This window comes from Protopterus annectens, chromosome 4.part0 (assembly GCF_019279795.1).
Source record: "Protopterus annectens isolate FY-2018-M chromosome 4.part0, PAN1.0, whole genome shotgun sequence".
In the NCBI taxonomy this organism is placed as follows: domain Eukaryota; kingdom Metazoa; phylum Chordata; order Ceratodontiformes; family Protopteridae; genus Protopterus; species Protopterus annectens.
This window is the reverse complement of record NC_056733.1, coordinates 1,484,877,302-1,484,900,645: the sequence shown is the minus strand read 5'-3', so window position 1 is coordinate 1,484,900,645 and position 23,344 is coordinate 1,484,877,302. Positions and strand designations below refer to the sequence as shown.

General features: G+C 43.1%; 1 protein-coding gene across 1 annotated transcript in view; it reads left to right on the top strand.

Annotated features, from left to right (window-relative positions):
- LSM11 (LSM11, U7 small nuclear RNA associated) overlaps positions 1–22,387 on the top strand; it is a 403,670-nt gene extending 381,283 nt beyond the window's left edge. Inside the window, exon 3 of the mRNA XM_044069908.1 lies at positions 21,381–22,387. Coding sequence (XP_043925843.1) covers positions 21,381–21,755 — 375 coding nt within the window. The 3' untranslated portion in view covers positions 21,756–22,387. The remainder of the gene's footprint in view (positions 1–21,380) is intronic.
- The last annotated feature ends 957 nt before the right edge of the window (positions 22,388–23,344 follow it).

Below are 23,344 nucleotides of genomic sequence, written 5' to 3'. Positions count from 1 at the left end.
CTCAGAGACCTCAACTACTATCTCAGCAAAACAATCATATCCCGCACAATCAACTCCAGACATTGAACCTGGCAGCATGGCTGATCATGTAGTTATACAAACAACACCTCTCAGTAAAGCTGTGATGGATGTCATTTTGGAAACCAGAAGGCCTATTACTAGAAAATCTTATGCTTATAAATGGAAGAGATTCTGTGCTTGGAATCAAGCACAAGGAACTGATACAGCAGAACCAAATATTCCTCAGATATTACAGTACTTGACTGAGATGCTTGACAAAGGCCTATCTTTCTCATCAATTAAAATTCATGCCACTGCCATTTCGGCTAATTACAATACAGAGCCACCAATCTTTTCTCATCCTTTACTAAAGCAGTATCTTAGAGGAGCCCAAAATTTAAGGCCTCCTAGAAGATCACCAGTACCTGCATGGGACCTCAATTATGTGTTGGAAAAGCTCACCCTGCCTACATTTGAACCAGCTGCTACTGCTGATATAAAGTTCTTACCATGGAAAACAGCTCTGCTACTAGCAATTACTTCAGCAAGAAGAGTCTCAGAGCTATAGGCCCTCATGGCTCTGGAGCCTTTTATCATATTTTACCCAGACAGGGTGTCTCTGAGGACAAATCCTTCATTTATGCCTAAGGTGGTTTCCAGTGTGGCTCTTAACCAAACTATTCATCTGACAACCTTTTATCCAAATCTGCAGAACAAGGAGGGGAGAATTCTGCATTCCTTGGATGTACACAAACAGCTAAGATTCTACTTGAGCAGGACTAAAGCTCTAAGAAAATCTGAGCAATTACTAGTGACATATGCTGCAGGATCAGAAGGAAAGGCTATTTCAAAGCAGACTATTTCAAAGTGGATAAGCCACTGCGTTCGTTTCTGCTACTTACACCATGGCAAACCTGTGCCCAAGGGCATTGTCTCATTCCACCAGAGCTGCAGCTACTTCAGCAGCCTTTCTCAGAGGAGTACCAACCAAAGACATTCTAGAGGCTGCTACCTGGAGTTCTGTTCACACCTTTACAAAGCATTATCATTTGCCTCTCTACTGTAAGTCCAGGGCAGGCTTTACCACTGCAGTTCTGCAGGGCCTTATAGCCGCACCTAATGCTGTTTAGCTTCAGCCTCCCATCCATGGCTTTGGGATTCTACCCAAGTGTAATGACTGCAACTGTGAATACACTCGAACATCTACATTTATGGTATGTGTACTCAACTGTACTTTTTTTCCCTTTTTCTTTCTCTACGTTTTTTTACAGCTGATATGAAAGCCTAATTGTGCAGCTTTCCTCCTGTCACTTTGACTACTAGAAGTGAAACAGGATAAAGCCCATCTCATTCTTGCACTCTTGATTTAAAGAAAATCCCTTGTATGTCAGTTCTGTTAAAAAAAAATGGTATCAAGACTTCCACAGAGATTACTGCTAATATCATATCTGTTGTCTGAATGAGAAGGTCATGGAGGTGCACCTGAACCTGTTTTCATGTTAATAGCCTGGATGATTGTCGATCATTTTTTTCCAGGTACAGGATGTTATGTCTGAAGGTGCTGAGGAAGTTAAGCAGATGGCATAGATTCACAGTATGGTCAAAGTTGTAAAACTAAAGCTAGTCTTCCAAAGTATTGGAAAATTTATATTCTTTTTTGTTGTGAAGTCTTTCTTAATTTTCCATTTTGATACATATACTAGCCTTCCTATCAGTCTATTTAGTTATTAGTTCTTTATCTTTTTTAACCTTTGTCAACTTGTGGCCATCAACTTTCCTAGGTAAGCTGGCTGACCCATTCATCCTCATGTCTTGCCTGGGATTAACATCCACATAACCATCACCTCATAAGAAGGGGACTCCCCTTTCTAAAGGAATACCTTTTGGTAAATTCCTTTTAAGTTCATAGGTTCATAGATTAGTACTAGGTTAACTGCCCTTGCGAGCCATTTTAAGCCCAGTCAATTATTCCCTGTGAGATTCAAATCCTGTACCTTGTGTTTGTAAGGCAAACACCTTAACCATTAGGCCATCCTTCCATCAGACAAACGTGGTGAAAGATGGGTGCCAGTAGGCACGTTTCAGTTATTCACCTAACTTCCTCATCCTTTTAGCTTGGAAGGCTCTGAGCGGTGTTCATAGGTTGGTACTAGGCTATCGCCCTAAGGCCTATACAAGCCTAGCCATAACAATTCCCTGGATATTTCTTCCCACAATATTTACTTCCCTGGACCCCTGTCTAGCAGGGTGACTGACATGATCCCCGGGGTGAATTTCCTATCTTCCATCCAGTTGTCAAGGTTCCTTTTGAAGACGGCCAAGGAGGCACTGTGCTTGACATGTATGGGCAGTCTATTCCAGAGTATGGGGAGTCTCAGGGTCAGGAACCTATCCCTCCAGCATGTTTTGTTCATTGTGATCGCAAGGTTTAGTTCCCTGGAGCATGTGGCTCTGAGGGATTGGGATTTCTTAAGTGGAGCATGTTCATCTCTGGGTTTGACATGGCCTTGTATGTTAAGCAGAGATCGCCTCTGAGTAGACGATATGACACAGAGTATAGCTGGAGTTTTTTTTAGATGGTCAGCATAGGGCATCTGCTTTAGGCCTGTGATTCTTTTAGTAAGGTATTTCTGCGGCCTTTCCAGCTCTTGCAGATGTCTTGTGAGGTACATACTAAACGGGGTGTTGTACTCTATAATGGGTCTAATGAGGGATGAGTACAGTGGGACAATGACCTCCTTTTTTCTGGATGAAAAGCCCTTAGTGATGAGGTTTGCCACATAGAAGGATTTCTTGACTGTTGTGGCAATGTGGTTATCGAAGGTGAGTCCACTGTCCACTTGTGTCCCTAAGTCTCTCATCACACTTTCAATGTTTAATGTACTGCCACCTATGTGGTAATTCGTGGGTACATGTTTTTTTCCCAAAGGGGATAACTATACATTTCTTGGCATTAAGTTTGAGCCCATGGCTGTGGCACCAAGCATCTTTTTCTGTAAGGCCCTTTTGTAGAATATCCACATCATTTGGGGATTCAGTAATGGCTCCCAGTTTGCAGTCATCTGGGAACTTTGTTAGCCAGAGTCCCTTACTGTTGGCCTGTACTTCAGAGAAGTAGATGCCAAACAAGAGTGGTCCCAGGACTGAACCCTGAGGTGCTGCACTTATCACTTGTCTGGAGATGGAATTGGAGTCTGCTACTTTTACAGTCTAGGTTCTTTCAGTACGCCAGTTGGCAACCCATTGAGTGTCTCCTTCTTGAGCCCATTTCAGAACCTTTGTGGGCAGTTAGGATTTAATCTTTAGCTGGGTCAGTGTCTACAGAATCCACCTTTACCATAGAGTGTTCATCTGAGCACTTCTTCACATGTGACATTTTTGCAGCAGGTTGTGTACTACTGCTTCTGCCAGGATGGGTAAGAGAGAATCAGTTGCTCACTTCCAGCCTGCACATCCAGCACCTGGGTCACAAATTAAACCCAAGTCAAGTGGACAGAAGTTAGAATTTTATCCTTGTAGATCATAGGCTATCCTCTCTTCCGGGTTCTTTTATGTCTTTTAAACTGGTCTTGAGGATAGTCTTTATCTGAGAATTTCATTATGTAGCAATCCATTAGATCTGATTGGAATTTGAATTTTATGCCAGATGTTAACACTTCCCACTCTTAAAACAGTATCAATGGTAGACTTAATATTTCCACCCTGAAAAGCCTTGTTTTGAATGGCCATGACTTTAACAGAAAGGCTTTCTGGACTACATGTATTAATGTAGACCCAAACTTTTTTGTTTTTTTCCCCAGAAATAAATGTCTTTGAAAACAAATCCTGCATTTGTTCCAGTGGTGGTTTGAAAACTATGTTCAGCTCCCATTCTATTTCAAAAAGCAGCAAGATAAAATAATAAATCTTATAGGAGTGCATATGTAATTAAGTTACTAAAACAGGCAAGACTTTGATCTTCCAGAATCTTAGATCACTCATTTGTGCCATAAGCAAAGGAGGGAAAGTAATGACAGTTTATAAACAAACCTTTTTCAGATGTGTACACTTAAGTTATGTTGATAAATATACTAGGGTGCACTTAATATTCAAGCCTTCTTTAATGTTATGTGCTCAAGATGTGTGTGAAACTGAGCCAGGTGTCATGGGTTCAGCTAGCACCTCAAGCATGTGAGGCACTTGCAGGGAGAGATGCGAGTGCCTTTTGGAAATGCTGTTTGTCTAGGCATTCCCTGCAGGGAGATAAGGTCCATAGAGGGGAGTAGCCCTCAGACTTAAAACACACAAGTGCAGAGGTGGGAGGGGATCAATCAGTAGGTCATAACTGAAAACAGAATTTATTATTTATTTATATATTTATTTTACATTTGTTGACCGGGATTGTCCGACTGAGCTGAAGAGCCCTTTTTTGGGGGGTAGCCCGGGGAGAAAAGCCCCAACATATTATACAATTTTCATTATAAATCAGCATTAAACATCAATGTTACAAAATTATTACAAGGCATGAAGTAGCAATACAATGTTGTACAGTGTCAATAATTAGGATTGTAGCATAACTATTTCAAGATGTATAAAAAATAAATGTTATTAAGATGAATATAGATTTTGGGGTAAGTGGTTACAAAAACCCAGTTTTATCATAATGTAGTTGCATGAAGGCAAGACGGTCACAATATAATGTTTCTCTGAGGCGATTTGCTTAATAGATTTTAGAAGACAGTAGAAAGAGTAGTCAAGGAAGATTAGAGAGAGCTAGTGAGAAGAGTGAGTTAAGGGCAGAAAGTAGATTAAGGTAAGAGAAGTAGGGGGTGTTTAAGGAGGGAGAGTGCAGTGGCAGAACCAGTGACTTTTAAAGTGCTGTTTGGTGGGCTGTCTTAAATTGTTTAGGATGTATAAGGGTCCTGATTTCTAGTGGGAGCCTATTCCAGGCAATAGTGGGGTGATAGCTGTACATGTTGCATCCATATTTAGACTTGGATTTGTAGATTTGCAGTAGGTCTTGGTTAGAGCTTCGGGCAGAGTTGTGGAGGGAGAATACTGGGAGATGAGAGGGGATAGGTGCTGGCAGTAGGAAGGCTGGTATAGGATAGGATGGATGATCTGGAGCTGTGAGAGAAGAAGCTGGTGGGGTAATTCAAGCTAGTTTAGGTGTTTGAAAGCGACAGTGATGGGATTTGTAGGTTTCTTGTACAGCAAATCTAGCTACCTTGTAGGTAGAGTCGAGTTTAGTCAGGAATGCTGAGTTAAGATGTGTGAGAATTTGAGAATTGTACTTTAGTCTGGGTAAAAGGTAGGTAAGAGAGAAGAGTAATCTTGGCTTCAGAGGTAAGGTATTTCTTGTTACGGTAAAGGAGCCCTCATTTTGAATGAGTCTTTTTGATACAGTTATTAACATGCAAATCAAATTTAAGCTGATCGTTGATGGTTACGCCTAAGAGCTTAGTGGTGGATTCTACCTGAATGGGAGTGTTAAGGGACTGTATGGAGAAGGGGGGTTTAATATTGTTGAACTTTTTATGTAGGAAGAGTAACAGCTTTGTTTTTTTTAGGGTTAAGGATGAGCTGGTTGTTGGATAGCCATGTTTCAACTAAGTTAAAAGATGCCTGAGTAGCTGAGAAGAGCTTAGAGGGAGAGTTGGCTGTGGTGATGACTGCAGAGTCATCTGTGTATTGCACTAAAGATGACTCAGGACAGGAGTTATAGAGCTGATTAGTAGAGATATTAAAAAGTAAAGGGCCTAGGATAGACCCTTGAGGTACACCCATTTTTACAGGGAGAGGAGGAGAGAGTGCAGAGTGCCATCTCACTGATTGAGATCTATCAGTGAGGTAGCTGGAGAACCATGCAACAGTATCAGAGGAAAAGTCGAGGTTATGTAGTTTGTGTAGCAGAAGAGAGTGCGAGACAGTGTCGAAAGCTTTTGAGAGGTCCAAGAATAGGCAAGAAATAAGATGTTATGTTGTCCTGTCTCGCCGCTTTTCTTTCTTGGATGGGTTCGGAGCTGATCCTCTACTCTGACTCAGCCGAATACACAGCTAGAAGTCTCAAACTTGGCTCATGACAGGTAGGTTTCTCATGATACAGTGGTGCAACTCCCCAGATCTCATTTGCCGCTTTACGAGGTTGGATGTGCTCTTCTTGGCCATGGCTAAGTTTTTGTCTTTTTTTCACTTAGCTTAAAATTTTAGGATTCTTACATTTATGCTGTTTTGGTAGAATTACATAGATTTCGCGTATAGCTTACTTTATCTCTTCCTGCTGTTGGTTGCTGTTGTTGGACTGTCTTTTTTTTTTGCAGGCCTTATTGTATCCCGTAGGTATTGTAGTTGTGTGTTTTGTATACTTTTGCATTTAGTTAGTTAATTAGTTGGCCATTTAGCTTAAGTTAGAGAGCTAATCGCCCGTTTTAGTTAGATGGCTGGTAGTATTAGTGTCTGCGTGTGTTTGTTATTCCTTGGTATCTAGGTCCGTTTAAGTTAGAGGTCCTAGTGCTCTCCCTTTTGTCAGAGTTAGTTTCTAATTTATCTTTCACTTAGATGTGCAGTGCTTATTAGATTAGAGTGTGTTATATATCAGTGATGTTCTTCATGTTTCACTGTTGCAGTCATTACATTTGGGTTATCTGCCTGCAGGTAGCCCTCAGCTGGCCTGAATATCAAAGTCTTGGATCCCTGCGTCAGATGCTGTCTCTTCTTCCATGATGTCAGGTCATCAGGGGTATAAAACATGCAGCTGACGCCATTACATCAGTCTTTTGCCGCGTGGTGCCCGAAGCAGAAGCAGTTCTCAAGTGCCGGTCGGCTGACTCCTGAAATTTTCATTTTCAAGTTTCAGAACCGAAGTCTTCAAAAAAGCTAAGTACCCCGTTGGGGATCCTTTTTCTTGCTCTAAACCAATGTCAGTAAAAGTTAACAATTGTATTACCTGTGGAAAGCAAATACCTCATAAAGATTTTCATTTGTACTGCATTCCTTGCTTAAGTCCAGACCACGACGTCCCTCGCTGTCGGTTTTGTGCTTTATTCAACCCCCGAACTATTCATCTGTTTATTTTTGCAGCAGATTATTTCGGTACTCTGTTTAACTATCCAGAAATGGCTTTGATAAGCCATCCAACTACCGACATTCTGAAAAAAACGTAAAGATAAAGACAGACCGCGTAGGTCCAAAGCTGTCGCCGATGCTTCCGTTAAGCTAGTCGCCAGTTCGCCAGTACTCAGTGAGGTGCTTTTGCAGCCCCTGATACCCGCTGCTTCACATTCGCAGGCCTCTACTGAGACCCATTCGGAGTCTGGTATGCCGCGAGATGCTTCTTCGACCATGGAACCTGCGGATGTCTCTACCTTGGATGTGTCTGGAGCCGCTGTGCAGGCACTGGCTTCTGAGGGTGTATTCAGGCCTTCTGACTTGCATTTCAAACCAACGCCATCTTCTTCAAGGCCTAAAACTCGACCAACACCTAGAAAACCGACGTCCAAACCACATGGTCAGGCTCATATGCCTAAAAAACAAATGATTAGAATGGTTGAAGACCTTATTACTTTAATTAGGGGAAGCCAGCCTTCACCCTCTAAGAGACCTAGAACTTCCTTCTGATTCTTCTGATCAGGATTCTGAAATTTCTGTTTCTTCTGATTACCAGGATTTGCCCTTATCTAGCTATGAGGATTCTGATGCAGAGGAATTCCATTTCCTCTGCTTCCCCCCAGAAGATTTTTCTTTTGGTGAAACCTTGCACACCCTTAGGGAGCATTTCCGCTGGGAAAGCCAGGATTACTCTGACTCCAAAAAGAGGCTTAGGGAATTCTTACTCCTCCCTCAACACAGGCCTTTAGCTATCCCTCCTGTCCTGGACATTGTAGATGATGCTTTCTTGGAATCTAGCTTGGCCCCAAACACTTTGCCTCCAGCTCCCAGGAAACCTGACAGGTATTAGAGTACCTGACTCTCACAAGTTCCTCTTCAAGAATCCTACTGTGGACCCAGTGACCATTTCCCAAGAACCTAAAGGCATTAAGGCTACTACAGCCAAAAACCCTACCTCCTCTGATACAGATTCCAGGGCCTTGGACAGATGAGGTAAGAAGGTATACACTTCTGCTACTTTGGCCATTAGGGCCTTAAACTGCCAGTTTCATATGTTAAAGTATCAGTAGCATATTATGGGACTACTTAAATAGAAAATGATGTTGATTCCTGACTGTGCTGAGCATAAAGAATTACAGGATTTAATGCATTCTGCTGAACAAGTTGGTAAACATACTTTGCAATGTGGTTTTGACTCTTTAGAAGCATCTTGCAGGGCTGCTGTCACTGGGTCTGTTCTTAGAAGGCATGCTTGTCTTAAGGAGCAAAATTTGCCAGATCATGTTAAAGCTAAATTACTGGATGCTCCCTTAAACCAAGACCGCCTGTTTGGCAACAAAGCAAAAGTTGTTCTTAAAAAGATGGAGGAAAAAGCTAAATCTTTGCAAACTGTTAAAGATTTCCTGCAAGTATAGCCGCCAAGATTTAGTAGGCATTGACCTTCTAAGAATTGGTCCTTTCATGTCTCTTCTAGGTCTTCTCATTCCAAACCCAGGAGTAGCAGACCACCTAGGCTACAGTCTTAGGGTACTTACAGGCCTAAGCAGTGGAGGGCTCCCACTTCCAAAGCTGGAAAAATGTCATAATGACTTAACCTTAAACCTTCCAAGCCCTGCTCAACTACCTGCTCTCTTAGGAGGAAAGATCCCCCTGCATGCAAAAAACTGGGAACTCATTACCCAGGACAAATGGGTTTTAAATATTGTTTTCTAAAGATACAGATTCCACTTCCACACCTTACCCACCTCAAATGGTTGGCCAGACCTACCCCCAAACCAGTGGGCAGAGGCCCAACAGCAGGTTCTCTCTCTTCTAAGTATCAGGGCTATTCAATCTGTCCCAGCAGAAGAAAGGGGACAAGGTTTTTACTCGAGACTTTTTTTTTGGTACCCAGAAGAGAAAGCTCCTGGCGTCCCATCTTGGACCTCTCTATTCTAAACACCTTTTTGGTAATCCCAAAATTCAAAATGCTAACACTTCTGCATCTGCTTCATATGCTAGGCAAAGATGCCTGATTGGCAAACTTAGATGTAAAGGAAGCTTACCTGCACATTCCAATAAGGGAATCTTGCAGGAAATACCTACGCTTCATAGCAGTTCTCTGCACTTCCCTTTGGCTTATCTACTGCGCCCAGGGTATTCACAAAGTATCTAGCTCCAGTCATTGCATTTTGCAGGCAAATAAATATTTAAATATGCCCATACCTGGACGATTGCCTAATTCAGGCAGAAAGCCAGGACATGCTACTAAAACATCTGGCATTTGTAAAGAAACTTCTACCCTCTCTGGGGTACACCATAAACGAACAGAAATCTCATCTAGTACCCTGCGAACAAATTGTATTCCTGGGAGCAAGCTTGAACACAACTTCCCAGATGGCTTACCTCACGCCAAAGAAACAAGTTTATTTGACAGCCTACTTCAAACTACTGGCTACATAGACCCAGCTATCTGCAAGGAAAATCCTGCAAGCCCTGGGTTCATGCCCTCTTGCATTCTACTAATTCCATATGCAAGACTGCATATGAGGAAGCTACAGTGGTATCTAAAAAGCCTATGGTGTTAATATTCTCAGTACCTGGAATGAATGATTCCTATCATTCCTTGTATAAAGACAGAGTTCCTTTGGTGGGAAGAGACCTGCTACCACAACAAGGGGTTCCCATTCACTCTACCTCTTGCCGCCTAAACCCTAACAACAGACGCATCAGACTGTGCATGCGGGGCTCACGTGGCAGGGCAGTGCATTCAGGGAAATAGAATCCGAGTCAGATGCATTTTCATATCAATCAAAAAGAAATGTTAGCTGTACAGAATTCTCTGACAGCCTTCAAGGACCACATTCTTCCAGGACAATTATTGGTAAAGACAGACAACACCACTGTTATGTGGTACATAAACAAGCAGGCGGTAACCCATTCGTACCCTCTCTGCAGACTAGCCATGGCTCCAAGTGCACCTACAAGCTCAATTCCTGCCAGGTAAACTAAATTCATTGGCAGACGACCCAAGTAGAAATCTCATGGACCCACATGAGTAGAAACTGGAACCAAAGATATTCAACCTTTTGGGAAACAAATGGGGGAATCTAGAGGTAGACCTGTTTGCCTCCGCTCAGAACTCCCAATTGGACAAATTCTGCACAAGGACTCCCCACAGCCAAGCTTGGAATGTGGATGCCCTGTCCTTCACCTGGGAAGGCCTCTCAGTTTATGACTTCCCCCTCTACCTCTCCTCTCAAAAGTTCTGCTAAAGATCAAACAGGACAAACCAAGGACAATACTGATTGCAACAGACTGGCCACGCTAGCACTGGTACCCCCTCTTGTGCAGTATGTCACTGCTGGAACCATGGCACCTGCCTCAGACCCCTTCCCTACTGTCCCAGCAGGAGGGCCAGATTCTGCACCCTCATCTTCAAACCCTGAACCCTGCAGCCTGGCTAATTACTTGAGCTCTCCAACAGCATCCCTCAGTAAGCAGGTGCTAGATGTCATTCTGGAGGCAAGGAGGCCTAGTACTAGAAAATCCAATGCTGAAAAGTGGAAAAGATACTGTTCCTGGAGACAGACTCAGAGGATGGACACAACGGTGCCCAGCTTACCGGATATTCTTCAGTACTGAACAGAGATGCTCCACAAGGGCCTTTCCTTTTCGTCAATTAAAATTCATGCCTCTGCCATTTCAGCACATTATAATACTGAGCCACCTCCCTCTGTTAAAGCAATTCCTCAGAGGGGCCAAAAATTCTAAGACCACCCAGGAGAGCCCCTACTCCTGCCTGGGACCTCAACTTTGTGTTGGAAAAGCTCACTCTACCTCCTTTTGAGCCAGCTGCAACTGCAGAGTTAAAATTCCTTTCCTGGAAAACCGCCTTCCTTCTAGCCATCACTTCAGCAAGAAGAGTGTCTGAATTACAGGCCCTCATGGCAGTGGAGCCCTTCATCATCTTCCATGCAGACAGGGTGTCCCTCAGGACCAATCCTTCCTTTATGCCCAAGGTGGTGTCTAGTGTGGCCCTTAATCAGTCCATTCATTTGCCTGCTTTTTTCCCAAATCCACAAAACATAGTGGAACGAATACTGCACTCTTTGGACATGCACAGACAACTTAGATTTTATTTGGACAGGACTAAGCCTCTCAGAAAATCTGAACAGCTGCTAGTTGGCTTTGCTGCAGGGGAAGAGAGGAAGGCCAAAACCATTTTTAAGTGGATAGCCCATTGCATTCATTTCTGCTATAAGCAGCATGAAAAACCTACCCCACAGGGGATAAGATCACATTCCTCCAGGGCCGCATCTACCTCTACAGCCTTTCTCAGAGGTGTCCCTACCAGGGGCATCCTAGAAGCTGCTACCCGGAGCTCTGTACATACTTTCACCAAGCATTACCACATGCCTATTTTTTTCTAAATCCAGAGTTGGTTTTGCCACTGCAGTCTTGCAGGGCTTAATAGCTGGTCCTAGTGCTCTCTAACTTCCTCCTCCCTTCCTTAGCTTTGGGAATCAACCCAAATGTTATGACTGTAACAGTGAAACATGAAGAACATAGTACAGTTGTGTACACTTACCATAAATGTAGATGTTCGAGTGTATTCACTTTTGCAGTCCTGGTTACCCTCCCTCCATCCCCCTGACTTCTCTTATACTTTCTTCTTGTTTAGTGTATTTCTGCTTTCTGGCGTATTTGCTTTTTGTTGGAGGTGTAACCTAACATATAATTGCTTCCCATTATGGGGGCACCTGACATCTGGGGCAAGAAAAACTGATGTAATGGTGTCGGCTGCATGTTTTATACCCCTGACGATCTGACCTCATGGAAGAAAAGAGAGCATCTGACGCAGGGATCCAAGACTTTGATATTCAGGCCGGCTGAGGGATACCTGCAGGCAGATAACCCAAATGTAATGACTGCAACAGTGAATACACTCGACCATCTACATTTATGGTAAGTGTACATAACTGTACTTTGAGTTAGTTGTCTTTGTAATCCTTTTGGGAACTTTCTCTATCATGTCTAAAGACTCTAGAGAGAGAGTATAAGCCTTCGGGCTTTAAGAAATGTCAGAAATGTACACAGAAAATGCCAATTACAGACGGACATGTTTGCGTATACTGGCTAGGGCTATTCATTTACAAGAGGATTGTACTTTCTGCTACTCCTTTAGTGCACTCATGTTATAGGAGAGGAGAACTAAATTGATTTTCCAGGGTCTCTTAAAGCCGACCTTTGAGGAAGCTGTGCAGAGTGCTTCTTCTTCTTCGTCCTCTTCAAAGAAGGACAAACCATACAAAAGGCCATCACCTGTCTCTTTGGCTCAGTCGAAGCCTCCAGAAATTGTCAAAACTTTCCAAACCATCTGCCTCCTCAGCTGCACAGTCCTGGGAACTGACGGAGGTCTTCATTATTGAAAAGCCTGGTTCTTCAGCCCCAAGGTCTTCGGAGCCGCAAGATACCGTGTCTCAGAGCTGGTCCATTGATATTGCACCAGTCTCCCCTACTTTGAGATCTCCCATTTTGGAAAGAACTAGTTCTCCTTCTCTATCCTCCAGGTCCACTAGGAGCCTTTCTGATGGTGGAGTGGGTGGTGCTCAGACTCCTGAAGTTGCCGGTGGTGGCCAAATTGCTCGCAGCTCCGACCCATCAGGTCTTGGAGCCTCCCAAGACTATTGCATCCACTGTTGTTCCTCCTCTGAGCCAAGTTGGACCCTCGGAGCTGGAGTGCCTGGTACCACTTACTGTAGAACTGTCGGTTCCGGGACCCCCTTCAGAGATTATGGAACTGACATCTGCTCCGACTCTGTCTGTGCCATCCAGAGTGTCTGGGAGCCGGGGTTCTCTGGTTGGCCCTGAGAGGGGAACGCTTGGGCCCGAACTCCTTCAGTTCAGAGTTTACCCCTTGGTGTGTTGGCTCGTGTGAACTCAGCTCCCACATCGGCTTTGGAGCCGATCTCCTTGGAGCCGGGGGTGTCCTTCGTGTCCTCGGAGCCAGGGACATCCTCAGAACCAGAGGGATCTGCTTTTGAGCTGATGGAGGAGTGTGCTGTCCTCCTCTACAGCTCTACATAGGGATACTGGCATTCATCCCCCCAAGGCACTGGCTACTGTCTCAGCACCACCCCATCCACAGGACAGCAGAGACCCAGAGTCTCAGGATCCCCCCATTGGGTGAACCTCTGTCTTCCAAGGCCTCCCCAGAATACCCTTCTGAGGAGCCCCCTCGGAAGAGAACTTGCAAGAGGAAGCATATAGACTCCCCTGATGAGTCCGCCATGTCTGATACTGACCTCGAGGAGTCAGAAGGATCCCCACGGTCATCCTCTGATGATATCTCATTTGCAGATATCCTGGAGATCCTTAAGCAGAGAGGTGGCTGGAAAACCATCACCCCTTCGGATGAGGAGTTAGTGTATCCGAAGACCTTTAGATCTCAACCTTCAGCCTCCTGGGTGTGTCCGCCTTACATTGAACTAATGGACTTGGTCAGTCGAAAGGTGTGGGAGTCACCTGACACTATGGAGTCAGTTCCTCTGAGGCCAAACAAGTTTTTGTCAGCCCCTACCGGAAAAGATTTTTTCTCACAAAGGGAGTACCTGTAGATGCTATGGTGGTGGAGGCAGCCACCAAGAAGGAACTTTCTGAGACATTCTCATCTGTTCATCCTTCAAACAAAGATTCTCAAATGATGGACAGATATGGGAAGGGTATCTTTTCGTCAGTGAATTTTACACTCCGATCGCTGAACTACCTCACTCACATTACAAGGCTACAAAGAGATCCCTTGAAAGAGCTAGGAGATACTCTACAAGGTGCATTAGCTGCAGGGATGAATGAGAAAGTCTCCTCCCAGCTGTCCACCTTAAATTCTATCATCAACTCCTCCATGAGACTGATATCTTATGCAGTGGATGGAACGAGCAGGGCAGCGGGTTCAGGAGTTTCCTTGAGGAGAAGCTCCTGGATGTGCTTGTGCAATTTTGCAGAGCCCTTTAATTCTATCTTTACTAACGCCCCATTTGATGGTTCCTCACTCTTTGGACCCAAAGTAAAAGATGCACTCGCCAGATGCGAGCAGGAAGGGAAAAAACTCTCTGCCGTTGGAGTACGTTTTTCCATACCTTCAAGACTTTACCCTAAACGTCAGAAGAGTGGGAAAATGTGGTTCTAAAGATCCCAGGGAGCTTTCCAAAAAGCACGAGATGAATCTTTCACCGGGGCAGAGGGGGAGGTAACAATAGTAGACATCTTCTTAGAGACAGAGGGGGTCCACAAAACCAGGGCGACCGTGATTCCTTTTGCGGACGTTCCTATCAGTGCTCCTGAAAGGAGGCCTGCCTGCTCTACTCTGGAGGCAGTCCGAGGACGTTTATCTTTGTATCCAGCAGCCTGGCAAGCTATCACAAGAGACAAGTGGGTAAGAAGCTTAATATCCAGAGGATATTCTATTCCCTTTTGCCACCCTGTCCCACAAATCAAAACAATCCCAGATGTTCCACCCAATCTAAGGGAACAAGCAACTATAGAAATCCGAAAGTTGCTGGACAAGAGAGTCATCCAAGAAGTCCCCGCAGACCAAACAGGATTCGGAACTTACTCAGGATTCTTTTTGGTGTCAAAAAGAACAGGGGACTGGAAACCCATATTGGATCTCAGCAAGTTAAACGAATCTGTCAAAAAGTCAAAGTTCTGAATGGTGACATTGCAGTCAATACTTCCCTTCTTAGAGAAAGATGATTGGATGTGCTCAGTAGACCTCCAAGATGTGTACTACCACATAAAAATGGACAGAGCATCAAGGAGTCACTTAAGCTTCCGGCTGGAAGAGAGTCATTATCAGTTCGGAGCTCTGCCCTTTGGTCTCACTACAGCCCCCAGAGTGTTCACCAAATGCATGGTAGTAGTCACGGCTCACTTGAGGCGTCTGGGATTCCAAGTGTTTCTGTATCTGGACGATTGGCTTCTAACTGACACCAATAAGCATCTACTCCAGCAAGCCAGGGATGTGACTTTGGAAATTTGTGCTCAGTTAGGCATAACAGTCAACTTAAAAAAATCTGCCTTGTTGCCTTGTCAACATATTACCTTCATAGATGCAAACCTAGACACTGTTTCCATGATGGCACGTCTTCCAGCTGACAGAATTTCAGCCCTCAGGCAGCAAATACTTCACCTTCTTCCCAAGGATGAGGTAAAGGCAAAAATAGTTCTGAAACTCTTAGGTACAATGCCTTTGACCATAACGCTAGTTCCTCTCACCAGAATGCACATGAGAATCCTTCAATGGCTCCTGTTCTCCCAATGGTCACTTCAAGAATTCCCGATGTCCCACCTGATCAGAATAACAGTCATGCAAAAAGGATCTATGGTGGTGGATCCAGTCCAACCGTATGACCATTGGGAGACCCTTTATTCCATGATAACCTGTTGCTGTAGTGCCCACAGACTCTTCCCAGATAGGGTGGGGGGCATTATCTGGGAAGAACGGTCCAAAGTATATGGCAGGAACACGAGGCCCACTTGCATGTCAGTGTTCTAGAGATGAGGGCAGGGCTTCTGCCATTCCAAATCACTCTACGACTCTCTTCCACTAGGGATGATTGCTATACAGTCAGACAATGTGTCGGTGGTTTGGTACATAAACAAACAAGGAGAAACCAAATCTTACCCACTTTGTCGTGAGGCCCTCCGAGTTTGGCAATGGGCAATTTCTTCCCAGCACTTTCGTGTAGCAATGCATATCCTGGGGAAATCCACCATGACAGCCAACAAATTTCAGCAGGGCAATATTGATGCCTCACAAGTGGTCGCTGAACCAGAACATAGCGGAAGAGAAATGGGGTCAGCCTTGCTGCAATCTTTTTCATGCCAAGTATAGCAGCTACTTTGCCCTAATTCCCCTGCCAGGGAGACACCTAGAGAAGCACTTGTTCACGATTGGCCCTCGGGACTTCATTATGCCTTTCCTTCGTTCCTCCTCATACCCAAAGTCATCCAGAAAGTAAAATCCTTGGGAAGCAGGATGATTCTCATTGCCCCACATTGGCCTCAACAGATTTGGTTCCCCTTCCTTTGGCCTTATCTTCAGGAGAAGCCTTGGATTCTGGACCCAGTTCCAGACCTGCTGACACATATGTCAGATGCACTTTGTCCTTCTCTCCACACCCTCAACTTGACAGCATGGCTACTCCACTTTCCAATTTAGTCCTGCTTCAAAACGTTACTCCAGCAGTAAAACACATACTGATGTCTTCTCATAAAGTTTTTACTAGAAGACTATATACTAGCAAATGGAAAAGATTTTCTCACTGGGCTCAGAATAGAAACATTGACCCTTTTTCTGCGTCTATTCAATCCATTCTAGAATTTCTGGCAGAACTTTTTCAACAAGGTGCTGCTGCAGCAACTATTAGAGTCCAGCTGGCTGCAATTTAAAATTTTCACATTGGTGACCATTCTCCTAATTTAATGTCACACAGGTTGAGTAGAACATTTTTAAAAGGCGCTTCTTTATTGAGACCTCCTTTTAAGGAACCACTTCGTCCTTGGGATTTAAATTTTGTCCAATCCCAACTGACATTACCTCCGTTTGAGCCTTCCTCATCTTGTGACCTCAAATTTCTGTCCTGGAAGACCATTTTTGTAGTAGCAGTAATATCTGCCAGAAGGGTCTCAGAGTTGCAAGCACTGTCCATTAGACCTCCATATCTGATCTTTCACAAGGATAGGGTGTCGTTATGAACCAGTCCATCCTTTGTACCTAAGGTTTGCTCTCAAGCCAATATCGATCAATCCATTGAACTCCCTGGTGTTCTTCCCCAGCCATAGCAACAAAGCAGAGTTTAGATGCCATCAGTTGGACGTGCATAGACAGCTCAGATTCTGTTTGCATAGAACTAAAGATTTCAGGAAATCTCACCAATTATTCATCTCCTTCTCTGAGACAAAAAAGGGTATGCCAGTTTCTAAAGTTACCCTTTCTAACTGGCTCTCGAGTTGTATCACCTTTATCTCTACCTCCAGTAATAGAGAACTGCCATTCAAAATTAGGGGTCATTCAAACAGAGCATTAGCTTCGTCATCTGCTTTTCAGGCCAGAATGTCTATGGACAGTATTTGTCCTGCAGCTACATGGGCCAATCCTCATATGTTTATCACTCATTACAAAGTGGATTTGGCCTCCAGGGACAGGGCCTCTCTTGGTTTCACAGTGCTCAAAGGTATGCTCTTGTGAGCCACCTGGGGAAAAGGTGCTAGGGACGCTGTCCCATCCAATTAAGAATGAAGGCGAGATAGGGCAACATAACATAAAGAAGTTATGTACTCACCATAACGTTCCATGTTTGTTGTCCATCTCGCCATTCATTCTTACAACCCCTTCCCCCGTCCGAGGACTCCTAGAGGACCTGGTGGTTATCTTTCCTCCTTACTGGAGCTCCTTGACTCAGTTTGTTTCTCCTTGATAATGGGGTTTTATATATATATATATATATATATATATATATATATATATATTTTTTTTTTTATATTACTCATTAGTAAGTTAGCACCAAACATGATCTGGAGAGTTGCACCATTGCATCATGGGATACCTACCTGTCACGAGCCAAGTTTGAGACTTCCAGATGTGTATTCAGCCGAGTCGGAGCCAAGGATCGGCTCCGAACCCATCCAAGTAAGAAAGAATGTCAAGATGGACAACAAACATGGAACGTTACGGTGAGTACTTAACTTCTTTTTTATGGTTAGAGACAGTGTTGAGGAAGGATAATAGAGCTGTAGTGGTGCTATATTTGGGTCTGAAGCCATTTTGAGTGGGTGTAAATAGATTTTCCTGTATTAGATACTGTATAACTTGTTTATAAATACATTTTTCTAGTACTTTAGCAAGAGGGGAGAGGATAGCGATAGGTCTAAAGTTGGAGATATCAGAGGAGTTACCTCCTTTGTGTATAGGTAGAGTATAGCATTGTTTCCAGATGGAAGGGACTTTAGATTCAGAGAGAGAGAGAGCAGTTAATTAGAATAGATACAGGAGAGAGCAAGAGAGTCAGCTGCTAGTAGAAGAAAAGTGGAAGGAATATTGTCAGCTGATGCTGAGCATGGTTTTAGTTTAGAGAGTAGAGGTTTGATATAGCTAGTAGGTACAGTTTTGAAGGAGAAGGTATTTGAGGAGATAGTATTAGGAGTAGGTTCAGAAAAGTTGGAGATGTTAGTAGTAGAGGAGTTTGGGTTAGGGTTCAGTAGCTTAGATATTGAATCGATAAAATAGGTATTGGAGATAGTGGCAGTTTCTTCATATGTCTTGTCTGGGCATGGATTGGGGGAGCTAAGATTACTGGGATGTAGTATTTGGTTGACAGAGTTCCAGAGATTTTTAGGATTAGATTTTAGGGCTGTGGGAGGTTTGCTATAGAAGTCCTTTTTATCTTTGTGTTTTTTTTGTCAGATTTCTTAGTTCTTTATATTTTTGCAAGTCTGCAGGGAGCTTAGTTTGTGATCATTTTCCCCTAAATTTGTCTCTAGTTTATCATAAGGGTACAAGTGGCTTTTGAAGGCTACGGAGATATGGTAGACTTAATTCAGACTTTGTGAGGAGGAGGAGCAAGTGAGTCTCAGATGCTAAGGAAGGTGGAGTTGAAAGCTAGGACTGCTTCTTCTAGTGGGAGTTGGGTAAGGAATTTCCAGTTTACTTTAGAGAGGAGGGCATTAAAGGTTTCTGGATAGAAGTTAGAGAGTTTGCGACAAGTGATGAATCTAGGAGGTTTTGTGAAGTGGGGAGTGAACCTAAACACTTTTATAGGGAAGTGATTGCTCAGGGTGTTTGGTAGGGTTTCAGGGTTATAATATTTGGAAATATTAGATACAAGTACCCAGTCAATAAGAGTACTAGATGTGTGAGAGATGTTTGTATGAGTAGGTTGGGAGATTAGCTGTGTTAAGCCATATAAATTAATATGAGTATTACAGTTTGGATTGCTGAGAGTTAACCAGTTAATGTGGACATCCCCAAGGAGGATAATTTCATTGGGGATGTGTTGAGAAAAGTATGAAAATATTTTTGAGCAGAGGAATGTTGTCTCCTGGAGGAATATAGATGGCTGCTACTGTGATAGTGGTGTGGTAATTGATTTCAAGGTTAGCTGTAAGTAATTCAGCGGGAGAAAAGGACGGTATAGGTTTCATAATACTTGTAATGGTGAGGTGGTTGGAGTAGAGGATGACTACGCCACCCCCTGTTTTGTTTTGGCGATCTGTGCGGAGTATATTATAACCAGGGGGTAGAATGTCTTTATCAGAGGTTTGGGGTTTTAGCCAAGTCTCTGTTGGGGTGATGATATCAGGAGTGTGGAAGGCTGTCCAGGCATGGATTTTACTAACTTTGTTTAGGATACTATGGGCATTCATAGAGTAAAAGGAAATATGATTGGAGAGGATGAGTTTATTAAGTAGGGAGAGGTAAAGTTATGCATGGTAGGGTGATGAATGGGCCCAGGATTTGGATGCATTTCTCCTGACAGAAGCAGGGCTACATGAAGATGGTAAAGTTTGAATTTAAATGGGTTGTAAGTCAAGTACTTAGTCTTGGTTTTAGATGCTAGAGAGTGAGGGGGAGGAAGTTTGATTTTAGGCAGAGGGATGTTCATGGAAAAGGTAGAGGAGGAGATTGCAATAGAGTACTGCAGAGATGAGAAGCAGTTAGTATGTGGATTAGTGGGATCTCTATGGATAGGTGGTAATGGAGTAGTACAAGATGTAAGAATAAGAAGGAGAAGTAATGGAGGTAAGAGGAAAATAGAGAGGGTTGCATTAGCCATGGCCTAAGGTGGGGAAGTATGATTGGGATGGAGTGAGGAGTGGCCAAGGGACTAGGAAAAGTAGGTTTTTGGACCTGTTAGAGAGTTGAAGTAAAATTTAAGTGAAACAACTTGTAGGGGGAGTAGGGGATATGTAGAAAGGAGGAGGATTTGCAGCAGACTAAACTATGAAGTGATATGTAGGGGGGAGGGTAAGGTGTTTAGAATGTTTTAACAGACAAGAAGGGGTGGAGTTAGGGGTGGAAGGGATTAGGTGGTTAGGTATAAAGGAAATGACATGGAGTGGGAGGGGAGCAAAGTGAGCAGAATTGGGGGATGGGCCAGGAAAACGGCAGTCACCACAAGAAACAATCAGCAGGCCAGGAGGGAAACAGTAAGGAGCACACAATGAGAGTCAGCAGATAAGTAGAAGAGGTGGGGAGGTGTAGACAGAGAAGGAAGAGATGTTATAGCGAGGTATACACAAGTATTTGCAGTAAGATAAAAACAGATAAAAGGACACCACAAACAGAAAAACAGAGTATAGCTAACTAAGAGAGAGATGACACTAGGGTAGTGACTAACTTATAGATGGCAAAGAGAGACACAGACAAGGTTTCTAAACAGGTGTGTATTGGGGGGCTCTCAGTTGTATGCAGGTATCCTGTACAGTAGACAAATTAAGACTAATTTGTGGTATGAGCTTAGAACATACTTTTAGTGTAAACTGGCTGTACAGTAGAGCACAGGTGTAATTCCAGGAGCTGGAACAGTATCAGTAAAGCTAGACGCAGTCTGAGGGAAGACACTTTGCTTTTAAAACCAAAGTCCCACAAATAAGTTGCAACAGGCATACAAAGCTCTTCCAGGTGAAGTAAATGCAGTTTAAATGCTGAGTACAAGTGAAAAGCTGTTTACATCAGTAATATTGGGGACCTGCACACCACTGATATGAAGCCACAGACTAGTAGGAAGAGGAAAACTTCACCAGTAGAAGCAGTCAACAGAATGTAACCCACAAGATACCTTTGGATTCCATGTCAGCCCAAGACTTTGGCAATCCTGGGGCTGTAGTAGAGGCACTGGTAGACTTGGTGATGGCTATGGACAATGGGCAAGCTGGAACAAATGAAGAAGGGGAAGTGAAAAGCAGGCTAGATTTATTATATTTGTTTGTTTCACATGTTCTGGGAAAAGTGTGATGCACAATAACCTGTATTGTAATTCTGCATATGGGTTTGATTTGTTATCAGTGAAGATCAAAACGTATGAAGGAATGAGGAAATATGTTAACCATTGTAACTGGTCTAGTTATTTCCTCATTGCATATGAGCATTGTACATATGTGTGCATGTATAAGTTAAATGAATAATACTGGGGACATTATCAAAGTGCAGTGTGATTTGTGTTGTACAGTTATATATGGTGCTAATAGTGGGCTCTATGATGGGTTCTAGAGAAAACTGACATTGCTAAACTGTTTGACCTTTTCTTTTACAGCTTTTTGAGAGATTACAGCTCCAAGAGACATCAAATGTTGAAACACCTGCTGCCGCTACATATTTATCAGAATCATCAGACTCCGTGAGAGCAACTGCAAAAAGATCAGATAAGCAAAAGTCCATGAGCAGGAGTGATAAATTGGATCATGCAATGAGATCTAAACTGGTTGTGGATCCCATTGCTTACAAAGCCTCTAAGAAACATAAACCAGTGGAAACATTAGTTAAAGACTCAAAGTCTCATCATGCAGGACATCAGGAGAATACAAAGCAGTGCAGAACTAAAGTGGATTATCAGAAAGTTTTTAAAAGACATTTGGGCCAGTTATTTATTCGTGGTGAAAGCATATTACTGGTTCATTTAATGCAGTAAGTGTGACTGATAGCTCTTTAGGCTTGACCATGGTTCGTTCTTTGTCACTTGGCATTCATTGTTAGGAAAATTTAATCTTGGTCTGTTGGAGGGAAGGTGACTGAATCCCAAGCCAGCCAACCAGGCAGTGAGATTAACAATGGAGGTGACTCAACATTTGAAGGTTTGTCTTAGATGAGATGGCATTGGAGAACTTTAAAGGCAAATCATTGAATTTTGTTGCATTTATGTGTAAAATATTAATAGTTATGTAAATAAAGCAAAGTAGTAGTATTTAATTTTCTTGATGGCTTGATTTGCACTTAGTAAAATTGGGTAACAGACTGGTAATGAAGTTCAGTCCTTGAGGAAATGGTTTTAAGACCAGTCCAGGACGAATTTTTTAAGGCTTCCTTCATGAGTAAGTAATTTAAAATACTCTTGTCATACGCATGCACAAGTACTGTATCCTTTTCTGACAAAGTCTTCAACCTACATCCGTCCGAGTCATATGAGTATTTTACTTCTGACTTGTGTCTTGCAACCGTCTCCAAAAATGTAGATCTTCCAAGGCTTGGCATTACATTACAGATTTTTATCGATGACTTTCTGTTAAAAAAATAAATAAATGCAGGTGCTAACTTAATTACTAATGAGCAGGTCTCATGGTTTTATTCTTAGTCTTCTGTAATTGTCAGTATCTATTGTAGGTGCCATCTCAAGGTGCCGAGTGTGTGTGGCAGTCGCACTTCATAGAACCAGTTTTTGCAAAATCTTTAAGCTAAACATCCAGTGGGTGGTGTGTGCGTGTGTGTGTGTGTGTGTGTGTGTGTGTGTGTGTGTGTGTGTGTGTGTGTGTGTGTGTGTGTGTGTGGGGGGGTAATAGACTTGGCAAAAAAAAGAGAGAGAGAGAGCAGTGTGCAGGTTTTTCAGGAGGGCTGCATACAGAAATGCTTATACTGCTCTGGCATACATGTCTGAGGGAGGAATGAGTGAAAAAGAACGCCTAATACATTTCATGAATGTACCCTCTTGAAGATGAACATTGATGCCACATTGAATTGGAGAGCGGTGTCAGGATATTGAACTATGTTGAAGGCCTCTCTTTTTATGAGCAAGTTGGATAAAAGATCTTCAAGGCTAGAAAAACATATGATTATGGTCTGGGAGTGTGAGTTTACATAGTATTGACACTATGACCTAGATTTGATCTACCATCTCTTGTCCTGATTTTGATTCCTTGGGTTTCTGCTTGAATGTTGTCATTTTACTAACTAATGTTCTTTGATCACTCTTGTTAGAAAGAAGAAACTTAAGTATATGTATAAAGATAGTGTTTCTTCTTCCTTTTCTTCAGACTTTACTTGGTAAAGTTATTGCTTTGTTTCACTGGGCAGTAGTGGCTTATCTTTTTCCTTAACTACGTAGCATTAACTTGCATAGAGCTGCCTGGCTATGACTTTCAATCAAATTATCATAATGTACTGAGCTCCCAATGGCAGGAGCAACCAAAAAGACTCTCAATCAGGCATTAGTCTAACAGATATTACAGATGGCTCACCTGCTCTCAGTTTCTGTGAGAAATTTGCTAACTGAATATAGTTTTCCCA